The following is a 12,050-nucleotide window of genomic DNA, read 5'->3' as shown; positions in this document are numbered from 1 at the left end:
TATGATCTTGTCCCATCGAGCAAACCAATTGTGGTTTTACCCTAATTTTTAAAATTTTATGATTTTTCCCTTGCTAATATTTCATTCCACTTAATAGATCATGTGTCGCTTCTACTTCATTATTGGCATCAACATCATTTCGAAAAACCTTTTTATTGAAGCGCTTTTACTTCATTATTGGCATCAACGTCGTTTCAAAAAACCCTTTTTATTGAAGCAACAAACTGAATTAACATACTTCTTTCACCCAGAGCAACGCACGGGCTTCGGCTAGCTAAAATCTATATTATACATCATTGACCATATTAATTAAAATATCATAAATTTAACATAATTAGTCATATTAAATTTTATCACAGCATTATAAGTCTCTACCTGAACCTGATCCATACATAGCAACCACTCTTATGAAACTTCAGACTGCACGTCAGTCTTGCACAAGAAAGAAATTTGATCTCTCATGGTACAGCAAAATGTACTAAAAATATTGCAGTGTTTTTCTTCATGACACAAGGAAATGTATTTTTTGTATCCACATTGCAATTTGCTAGGGCCACAGGAAAAAATAGCAAAAAATACCAAACACTGATCATACTGCTAGTGAACAAGCTATCACCTAGATCTTCGTAGGCCAGACAGCCACAACAAAAGGAATTAATATCTTAACAACTAAAAAACGGAAAGCTCCTATAGTATGGTCCCTGTACAGTATTGGTAATTTACAAATGCAGCAAAGCACATCTCCATCTACTTTGGCGCTATAGGGATACCACAGGACATCAGTACAGTGACACTTCGAACGGCATATCTGTTCTTGTCCTCGGATTATCCCCAGCTCCCATATGCCTATAATTTACACTTGTTTGCTTCAAAGTATGGCCCAGTCCTCTCCTACATCCTGTCCAAGCTACGTCAACCAAAGGTCTGTACAACAATGCAGCTCGGGTTCCAAATTCCAATATGCCAAATAGAGCTCCACTAGTCGCAACCTCCTAGCACAAAGCACTAACTAGATAACTGCCGATGACTGTACACTTAACTCTGTCAGAGGGGGGATCACATGAAAGTAGAATGCAGGCACCAATCTGTTTCCCTAGTTGACCAAAAATGTGCAATGCCACATGAAAACACAGTGCTCAATTACCCAGTATAGATCAGCCCCAAACTGACCTATGCAATCCCATGGTTTGCTCCAAGGATACAAGAAGTTTGGTTTCTGAATGAATCCGTGACTCTTGTGGGGAAAATCATAAAATTCCATTCAATACTCTCTGGTAGTAATCATATTGCCGAGTGCGCCAAGCATCCATGCTGCTACTGATCAGTGAGAGCACCAGGGATACGCATTGCTGCACCCATCGTAAGGTAATAGTTAGAAAAAGTTCTAGGAATGATGATGACTAGCAAAGATTAGTATGCAAACCTCTTCAGTTAGACTCAAGTGGAACCTCTTCCTCAAGTTCTGTATAGTGCGAGGGCCACCTTTGAAACATGGAAAGCCAGAATCCTGGTAAGGGGACACAATATAATACTTGTAAGATAATTTGTTGCATACTAGCCAAATCAGAGAAAAAGCTAATGAACACAATTATAGGTAAACAGCATGCCAGATACCAGACATGCAAGGGTAACATTACACCATACAAAAAAGGTTAACTCAAATCAATTTATATGCTTGAATGCAAGAAAACAGATTCACTGTAGTAGGTCAGATTACATGGCACAGCAAAAAAAGTCAAGTTCGTATTGGATAAAAATTGAGAGTGGAACTTTTGGCCAATATGGAGAACCTGTCAAAGGATCTAATGAACTAATTCTTTACCGATATCCATCACAAAATGTTGAGCTAAAAATGTGTTTGCATTAAACAAATATTTGCCTTTAAAACTTAGTTGAATGACATATATTAGGCAACACAGATAAAGTATGTTACCTGCAACATTTCCACAAGAAGTATAATACGCTCTGCATGCTTCCGACAAGTCAGGAAACCTTGAATGCATAGGACCTGAAGAAATACAAATTAATATATAGCCTATACAAAAATGACAAGCCCCAGCAACAACCAAGGGAGTCTATCATTTAATATACCTTGAAGTAATCAAAGAACTCGCTGGGAGTTCCCTCTGCATCAGAATCCATCACCTAGCAAATTTTCAACCCAAAAATATATTAGTATTTAAAACTCATTTTTATAATATAAAAAAATCTAAACAAATTTCAAGCTTCCATCATACTTCAAGGAGTTCCCTTGTTAGTTTAAATGGTGCACTCTCGAAGTTTACCCCTCCAGGAGAGTTAGATAGTATGAAACCAAAATCAATATGAATAATATGTCCTTCCTCATCTATTAGAAGATTCCCATTGTGGCGATCTTTCACCTGTAAATTCACAAAAAAAAAGGAACACCAGCTATGGGCTTAGAATTTGTATCAACAATGACATCAATCAGTTACCAGATATGTTGCATTTCAGCACCTGAAGTAGGTAGCACAGAATTGAATATCCAGCCATACTTTCAACAAAGTTTCTCTGTAAAAAAGAAAAACAGTTCTGACTTTCTGAGTTTCAACAATACTAGATTTCATATTAACCCTCCTAGGCTGACAATAGATTGACCACATGAAGATCCCACTGTACAGTTTTCTTGCTGTTGTTTATCAAGTATCACAAAAAACATGGTAGAATAATGCATGAAAATTATTCTTATAAATGACAATTAAGAAGCAAATGCAGCTAAACACATTTTTTGCATAGACATGCATAGCATAAGGGATTGACAAGTTGGTATAATGATTACTGAAATAAACCTAAACTTTGCATTCAAGAAGCAAATGAATAAATATACATATCTTGATTTTCTCAGACAATGCAAGCATGAGCGCTGCATGTCACCTGTGCGAGTAAAGGTACGAAGGAGAGGCTAACAGACCCAACTCCAGTCACAAGGATATAATTTGCTTCTACCCCGAAAGGTAGCATCTCACCTGTGCAAGTTTGAAATTTGGAGAATTCTCTTCATACTTGGCTACATAGTAGTCTCGGAGACTTGAAATATTGGGAAACCTACTTTTGACGGAATGGATTGATGCCTGCAGTAACAAGAAATAAACTTGTAGTACCAAACATATAGTAATAATGATGGTAGTAGTTAAGAAGGTAAGGTACCTACCGTATCAGGGATAGTCTCAATTAGTGCTGTATAAGCAGAAGTAACAATCACTTCATAAGGCCGCAGCCATAGTGGTAAACCAGCTTCTTGATATATGTCTGACATCAGGAGTTTAAATAAGAGCAGAAACAGAAAATTAACATACCAATGAAAAAAAATACACCCTCTGTCGTCTAATATAGTGCATACAAGCATTCAAAAATTTGAGACTGCAATATATTAATTCTGTTCCAAACACAAATATTACAACCAATAGGAGTGGTGCTATTTCTGTGTGCAAGAAACTGGTGCTATATCTATGTACAACAGTACAAAAGTCAAAAACATTTACAGACAAGTCATTTAGTAATCATGGCTTTACCTAGGAAGAAAATATATATACTTAATCCATGGTTGCATCTGTTTGAATTTTGAAACATTTGCATATATAGGAGATGTCAAAACAGCAAGTTAAATGCTTAAGATTCAGATATCCGATAGAAACAACAAACTAGAGCATGACGAAATGAAAGTCCAAAAGGCCATTTTCTGAAGGAAATAGCATATTTATCTGATGGAGAAAGGCACAATGCGAATGCAAATGCAAAAATGACAAATCATTATAGGAATGAGAATCAGCTTTCACCATAGAAATGTGCAACAAGCTGTACGGCCAAGTGTTCTTGACGGCAGTCATCACCACTCTTGACAATAATCTACAGTTGGAATAAATGTTTCAGAAGCATGGCAGTAATTGAAGATGTTTCAGAACCAAAAGCAATGGGAATGGACAGGCTGTATAACTCTGGAGTCTGGAATGAAAAGGCACAAAACCACAATGCTAACAGCTTACATGAATTGGTCCTATGTTTTTAGTACATAAAAAGGATCACAGAATCAACCATTCGTGAAACACTTGAGATTTAGCTGTCGCTTTACTTCTCAGTATTTAAATTCTTCAACAGTCAGATAGAGTTAGCCAGTCCTCCAGAGATGGACGGACATAGGGATGAAAGCGAGAATGGAATATCCCATTTATCATGGGACATTTCTGTAATAATGATGATATCATTTATGACCGTTTCAGACCATTATCGTATATTCATATTTTAACTTTTGATTTCTAATTTCATGTACCGTATTGATGCTGTCACTAAATAGTTAAAATGAAAATATGGTGAGTTTCTGACTGACCAGGAATAGTTTCCATATAGTAACTATCATAACCAACCATTTCTGATCATTTCCATCCCTAGAAAGACACAATATTATTCATTGAGTTTATATGAAACTTTTTTTTCCTTGAAGACAAAGGAGAACTGAACATTGCATTGCAAACAAAAAAAAAATCTCGAACAGGAAAGCTGCATATCATTATATCAAGAAGGAAAAAAAATGGGAAAGAGCTCTTACAACACACACACCCACTCACCAAAACACAATATTCACGACACACCCAAAACATACACATACCCATAACTCTACAGCAAAATTATAAGATCCCCTTTAAGAAATCACACCGGGCAAAAACACAACCTGAACCAAACTACCAAGCAGCCTCAAGAGATCCAACATCCAACTGCACTAACCTCTAGCCCCCGCTAAATGCCACAGGTGTCCCTCTTCTAAAGTTTGCCTCACAAAACGATATTTCAGTCAATCTAAATTATATGTTCTACCTAAGAGGTTACAGCAATATTTCACCTCAAAATAAAAGTACAGCAAAATTTATTTGGTTAAACTTACAAAATCAACTATAATATGATACAATTTTGTACAGCGTCTATATCTAATGAAGATTAGCAAACAGCATTTGCCATATTGGAGGCAAACATTTGTTTAGAAGCCCAACAAACGAAGTAATAATCGTGTACATAAATAGCCTCCATGGGTCTATCCACGAATGTAAAGGGTCTATAAGAATAGTAATAAAGTAAATCTAATAATAAAACAAAATTTGACTTACAGAGCGCAAGTCCCAGCCAGGTGATTTTCCATGAACCGAAGACCGTCGAATTCTCTCTCGTTTGACAGCCCAAAGCTCACCAGCCAAAGCATCGGTTGGTTTTGGATCCCCACCATCAGTAGCCTTCAGGAAAAGGAAATTGTGAGCTATTGACTTCTTGTCTTGGTCAAAAAGAAACTACTCCCTTTGTTCCAAATTATGTCACTTTGACTTTTTTAGTACATCAATTTCACTATGTATCTAGATATAACGTATATCTAGATACATAGCAAAATCTATGTACAAAAAAGTCAAAGCAACTTATAATTTGGAACAGAGGGAGTAGAATACAAGGGATTCACCTTAGGATCTAAATTTTGGGTGCTCTGCCCAACTCCTTTTAGAGGAAGACCAGGTGGAGCTTCTCCTTTTAATGCTGCAGCCTAACCCAGCAAAAACAAATATTAGCATAAAAGGTAACCAAACAGTAAGTTGGGTGCCATCGCTGCATGCAATCTCATTATGCTCCAAGGTTGCTTGTTTCTAAAAGCAATAACACAACCAGTGGGGTGCAAATAAGGTAACTCATCAAAGGAGAATGTTAGGACAAGTGCAAGTTGTGGACGTGGAAGTATTTGTTAGAGAAGAAACAGGAAAACAAAATTAGCAGTACAAGAAGTGTAAGACTTAACACTAATGAAAGAAATTCAAATGTCTGTCTCACCTTTACTTCCTCAATGGCAATTGTACTAGGAATGCGGCGATGGTCCTTCTTTCGTGTTGGTTCATTATCATCTACATCTTCCATGTTAACTCCTGGAACTGCAGACAATGTAACCTTCACCCATTCAATAGGCTGATCAGCAACTGTTTGCGAATCTCCAGGTGGCTCATGAGAATCTATAGCATCATGTCGCAGCCTACGCCCCGTTTCAGAAAGTGCAATGCTCCTTGAGCGACCAAGTTTCTCAATAGAGAAACTAACATTTACAAATTTTACTTTTGTCTCCCAGAGTTGAGCCATTGCTTGGTCAATAACCTGAGAAGTAGACTTCAGCATTCTGTCTGTTTCATAGTTTTGTGTGTCGTGCCTGCTCCACAAAGGATAAGCCCATGGTGGTGGTTTTGGTAGTTGCACATCTCCATTAGCCAATGGTATCCCACCTTTTGATAATTTGTGCCCATCGGATGATCCTTTAGAGTGGCTGGACAGAAAATGAGAGGTGTTACCAGAATGACATCTGATTGGGGAAACGGTACCCCTGACATAACTCCACATCATAACATGGTCACTGGCAGGTGGGTCCTACGCCCAGCTGGCCCGCATGTCTGTGACCATGTCAGGTTGCAGATGCATCAGAGGATCCCTTCCAGTAACAAAGTGACAAAGACCACCATTTCATTGTTTATCAAATACAAAATTTTCAACAGAAACTCCAGTTGTGAGCTATGTATCTTTAGCCTCATATATACAAATAAAAATTAGTATAACAACAAGCCTGACCAGGTTTATGAAAGACTCATCATTTTCATTGAACATCCAAAAAACCAGCATACCTAGGAGCTTCTGCTTTTAAAACTTCAACACATATAAGGTAAGGAGCTTTCTCCCTAGAATTCAGAAGAACAGACTCATCTTCAGGTATATGAACCACTCGATATATGCCCTTTCCCATCGGAAAGCATACTCCTACACACAGAAGAATAAAGAAAATATTATGAGGTTATTCTAGCTGGTGCTTTGCAATATGTAGATATTAATGGAGCATTAGCCCAATGCTATGGTATGTAAATAAACCTAAAAAAGAACAAATTGGCTCAGAGCTTCGAGTCACAAGAAGAGAGTGCTGTTCTTTAACACAAAGCAATGGCTAGGCATATTGCTCTGATGCCTTATGCATTTTATTCAGTACCGCCACAATCTGTAAATTAGCTAGGTGCTCACTGTTCAGCAGACCCAAAAAAACTAAATACTGTGCTTAAAATGGTAATGGCAACTGATGCACGAAAAAAAATATAACAGACCAAGTTCTATCAAAAAGGCTATTCAAGTAATCTGTATGCAGATTACTGAAACTATTTTTTAAAGACTGCCCATCAAAAACATTTCACATATAATAAACAGAACTATACAAACCTCAGACACAAATGGACAAGGCAAAAAAATATAAATGTACATCCTGTAACTTACAATGGAAGATGCTAATGTAATATTACCAGTAATGCAATCCAAAAAAATTCAAATATCCAAAGGCTTAACAAAAGTGTATACAGTGAACAAAATGCAAAGAACTCAGGAGATATCCTGAATAAGATAGCAGAAATAACCTCCATTTTTTTCGGCAGAAGCAATCTGACTATTGATCTCTGTAAGAGACTGCCACATAAAAGAAGATATCATTGCAGGGTACAAGTTAGAATGTGCAAAGTCCAAAGAGATTACAATAACTGGCACAGGATCACTGAAAGGTTGTGAAATGAATAGCCATGTAGTTACATGGTATGTGTTTGACCTACCTCCCGGAGGGCAATCTTACGATCCTCAATAGGAAATATATCTACCAGGCCATAAGATGTATCACATAAAGCCTGAACAAGTTCCAACGAAGCATAGTAAGAACCTTTTCGAAGCTCTGCTACTGCATTAATTGGTAATGGTGGTTTTCCACTTTGCTTCTCATTGATTCCTGTGCTACCAGGGTGTTTCTGCAACGCATATCACCACAATTAGGAGGATGAGTACAGATGCAAAAGGAAACCACTGTAAATAAAACAAGATATAAAAACTGGCATAATATACTACTATAACATGAACACAGGAGCTATCAAGCTGAAAAATAATATGAGACCAGATCCTTGCCTCTTTTGCTATTTTTGAGCCGAAAATCTCAGAGTCTTCAAGTGAGCGGTCTCTATCACGGAATAGCCTCTTAAAAAAGCTTTCTGATCCTGGGCTCCCCTCAGAAAGATTGTTAGATTGACTGCTTTCTATGACCCCACTCTTAGAATCTTCTGGGTGCACTCTAAACAACCTACGGAATGACAAAAACTCTGGATTATCCTCCTCTTCGATACCACTAGTACCCTTACCATCATCATCATTTTTATCAGGCCCCTCAGTTCTCCTCTCCTCATTCTTATCCTTAAAAAATTTGCGGAAGAAGTTTTCTTTATCACCTTCCTCACACTTGTCATCTTCATTCCTGTCATGAGCGATCCCTTTCTTTTCTTCATTCTTATCCTTGAAAAGCCTGCGGAAGAAATTATCATCATCAGCATTTCTATGGCCTCTATCATCTTCCTCTTTCTTGCTTGGTGTGCTGCCTTCCTTTTTCTCATCATTTTTATCCTTAAAGAGTTGCCTGAAAAACCCATCTCTCTTATCCTCTTCTATATTCGCACCAACCTTTTCCCTCTCATCCGGCTTTTGATGCCCTTCATCTTTCCTCTCCTCATTCTTATCTTTGAAAATTTTGCGGAAGAAACCTTCTTTGTCATCATCTTCCACACTCTTGCCCACTCTTTCCTCATCCCCATGTCTTGCATGGATGCTATCTCTCCTCTCCTCATTCTTATCCTTGAACATCCTGCGAAAAAACCCTTCCTTCTCATCATCCTCACCTTGCTTGTCCTCCTTATCACGGAAGAGTCTCTTCAACAGACCATCTGAGCTTGGTGTCAGTTCCATGTCCTCCTCCTTGCTATCCCTGAGCAATCTGCGGAAGAAACCATCTCTATCACCTTCTTCCTCCTCATTATCCTTCTCCCTGCTATCCTTAAGTAACCTTTTGAAAAATCCTTCTCTGTCCCCATCATCATCATCCTTGTCTCTGCTGTCCCTAAGAAGCCTCTTAAAAAACCCATCCCGGTCTTGTTCTTCATCCTTCTCTCCTGATCGTCTGAAGAGCAATGCATCGCGCATTTTTGGACCAATGCTCAGTCTCTTAAGCAACTTGTTATCCTCTGATGAGGGTGTGGCTGGCTGCTTCCCTCCAGTACCCATAGCATCCTCGGCAACATTGACCCCACCACCAGCAGGGGGGCTCAGTCCAAGTGACGGCGATGATGCGAGGGACAATAGCCGCTGCTTGGACGATCGTATTCTGCTGAGCATGGGGTTACCTCGCGGACTGGCAGCAGGGGATGGAGGAGCAGGCCGGACCAGAGGTGGCCACTCGCCCTGCACGGTCGCTGCAACCTGGCACTGCTCCTGCACCTTGTCGATCCCATCCAGATCGTCAGCATCCTCCAGCTCAAGCTCTGCAGCAAGGAGCCAGTGCACCTTGAGCGCGATGCGGAGCGACTTGGCGCAGGTGTCGATGACGAAGCGGTCAAGGGAAGGGCTGGGCTTGTGGACGAGCATGTAGCAGACCTGGAAGAGGTAGGCCTCGAGCCCCGGCAGAGGGAGCGTGTACATGCGGTTGCAGAGGTAGTCCCGCACTCCGGCATGGTCGTGCTTGTAGAGGTAGCTGACGGCGATCCACTCGCAGAAGAAGGCGGAGTCGAAGAAGCGCACGAGCCAGCCACTGCTGCCAACAGGCGGGGCCGCGTCGGCGGTGGAGGGGATCTCCCGCGGCGACTCCTCCGGCCCGAAGCTCAGGCTCCGCAGCCCGAGAAGCCGCACCATGGCCGGCGCGCCCTCGGCCCCAACTCAATCAACAAACCCTACTCACCACCGCCGCCACCGCCGCCGACGTCAACTCGTCTTCCACCGCCGCTCACCACCATCACAAGCCGGCGCGGAGTAGCTCAATCCAGCACCCCCGACCCGCAGCAGCAACCTCCGAATCCAAACCCTTGCCTCCGCACGGCCCTGCGATCCGGAGCCTCCCAAACCCTAGCCTCGAAATCGCGCCCAGATTCGCAGCGAGAGGCTGCAGAATCGGGGGAGGCGGGCGGCGAGAGCACAGGGGATCGGCCGCGGGGTTTGCGCTGGCACGATTCGACACGGATGGATTTGATTTGAATTGTCGCAGAGTTTTCGTCGCTGGGTGTAGGAGACTTTGATTTGAAATTTATTTTCCTAATTATTTTTCCCCCGTTTCTTACGGGTTTCTTCTCCGGCGTGGTGGTGGTGGGGTGCGGGTGGGAATCGGAGGACGCGGAGCAGGTGGGGGCGGTGATGGCCGCGGGTCTCGGGATCCACCGTGGCAGCCACTCTGTGGTCATATTTGTGCTGCGTCATCGAGACAGCCAACATATGCAGCCGAACTCATAGGCACACATCTTCCTCAACCGTAGATTCTTCGGTACTTCCAAACCTGACTTTTTGATAGAGTAATTTTCTTTGGTACTTCCAAACCTAATTTTTTAATAGAATTTCTACACCTAAAAGGATTTTAAAGCAATTATCTATCTACTCACAAAGATTACTATCCGTACTATAAATACGTATAGATAAGTATACCATTGAATTTTATTTAGTTTATTACCAGTTGTTGATTTATAGTTTTACCACTTTGAAGCTATAACTATGCATGAATATATAATATTGATAATTGTACTTTATGTATGAGAGATTTAATTAATATTATACACTACTCATAACAGTGGTAAGTCACATGATAAAAGATATATATAAATAATAAGTACGGATCAAGCATCATAACGGATAGCACTCTATCTATAGCAATAGCCTTAGTCCAACTAGACTATTAAAAGAATAACTCATAAGTCATTCTATAACTACTATCAATACATACTTCAATTAGTGCAAGAACATATAGTAATCATTGTTAAGATTTACTATCCCATCTACACATAAGGAACATCAACAATAAGTTTAGAAATAGAGTCCGCACAACCATTGCGACACGAGCCCTACTTGTTCTATATAAGGGGAAAGGACTATAGAGGACTCAATAGGTCCGTCACACCTATAAACTACCTCAGAACCCGATATATAGAGTGCATCTGCAGATACATAATATCTAAGCACCACGCTTACATAATGCATACCACTTACCTCGTGTACTTTAAGGTAAGTGTTTTACAATCTTATGCATAAATACAATAATAAAATCATTCTACTATATATATCAGTAAAGTAGATATTGAATCTTATAATCAAGAACATGAATTATATGAATACTAATGTTGCTATTGTAAGTGCAATCAAGCCCTATTGTGGGTTTTGGTGTTAATGACCATCAAATTAGAGGGCTAATGAGATTTATCGAGATAATAAGCAGGGAATCAATATTGAGAATGATGAACAGGTTGTAGGTATCCAAAAGTGTGAATGTGAGTTGATCCAAACTGAAGGAAGCTATTTGTTTATATTAATTTTTATTATTGAGTTTAGCAAAATTCGTACTATAAAGAGAATTATAGAATAGTTGGTCAACTGTGCAACTAGATGCTCATCTTCCTAGATCAACATCCCCTTTCACACCCAAAGCAGCCTGCAAAACAGTTTGACATAATACATGGTTTGACCAGGGCTGCAATGCCGCCCATTTCTGGCCGTTGGGACCCAGGGGGTACCTATACCTCTAGACTTATCCCACAATGGTCATCATCTACCTCAGTCGACACATATCGAGTTCAGATAGCCAGAGCTCTCTCTCTCCCTCCATTGTTGCTCCTTCACCCCTCAAGCAAATCTTGGATTCCCACCATCAATCCTTGAGAGAAAAGGCAGCTGTTGACAGTCCTTAAGTATCAAATTTAATTATCAAATAAACAAAGAAAAGGATCCAAATGAAATCAACATCCAGACTTAGGGTTTTATCTGACAGAATTCCACGAGTTTTGGTGTTTGTCTATTTCTGCAGGGGGTTATCAGGAAATACGGAAGAAAGGCCCACACGTCGGGATTACATAGAGATATCAACGTGCCGCGCAATTATCTTACATCTAGAAGACTCCAGAAGCCACGGGAAGGAAGCGGAGGCCGAAGGGGCCAAGCACTGGGCGCCCGCCCAGTTGACCTGGGCGCCCGCCCCCCTGCAG

General features: G+C 40.4%; 1 protein-coding gene across 2 annotated transcripts; it reads right to left on the bottom strand.

The window, feature by feature from the left end:
* On the bottom strand, positions 465-10,501 carry LOC8064376 (phosphatidylinositol 4-kinase beta 1). 2 transcript variants are annotated; one of them, XM_002449353.2, is made up of 16 exons: positions 7,957-10,496; positions 7,614-7,802; positions 7,425-7,473; positions 6,654-6,786; positions 5,821-6,301; positions 5,459-5,539; positions 5,118-5,240; positions 3,798-3,867; positions 3,173-3,270; positions 2,988-3,092; positions 2,479-2,532; positions 2,238-2,381; positions 2,092-2,145; positions 1,934-2,008; positions 1,424-1,507; positions 465-1,349 (listed from the first exon to the last, which is right to left on the bottom strand). In XM_002449353.2, the coding sequence occupies exons 1-16, from the start codon at positions 9,721-9,723 to the stop codon at positions 1,248-1,250; spliced, it is 3,609 nt and encodes a 1,202-aa protein (XP_002449398.1). In that variant the 5' UTR covers positions 9,724-10,496; the 3' UTR covers positions 465-1,247. The 2 variants fall into 2 exon arrangements, with proteins under 2 accessions (XP_002449398.1, XP_021316314.1); XM_021460639.1 differs by lacking the exon at positions 2,479-2,532 and having other exon boundaries at positions 7,957-10,501.

Source organism: Sorghum bicolor, chromosome 5 (assembly GCF_000003195.3).
Source record: "Sorghum bicolor cultivar BTx623 chromosome 5, Sorghum_bicolor_NCBIv3, whole genome shotgun sequence".
NCBI lineage: Eukaryota > Viridiplantae > Streptophyta > Magnoliopsida > Poales > Poaceae > Sorghum > Sorghum bicolor.
Note: the sequence above shows the minus strand (reverse complement) of the source record. Positions and strands in the feature narration are given on the sequence as shown.

Coding starts and splice junctions, on each gene's coding strand:
- LOC8064376 (XM_002449353.2), bottom strand. CDS start 9,723: ATGGTGCGGCTTCTCGGGCTGCGGAGCCTGAGCTTCGGGCCGGAGGAG. Junction 5,241..5,458: donor CCCAAAATTTAGATCCTAAG/GTGAATCCCTTG, acceptor CTTTTCCTGAAG/GCTACTGATGGTGGGGATCC. Junction 2,146..2,237: donor TAACAAGGGAACTCCTTGAA/GTATGATGGAAG, acceptor AAAATTTGCTAG/GTGATGGATTCTGATGCAGA.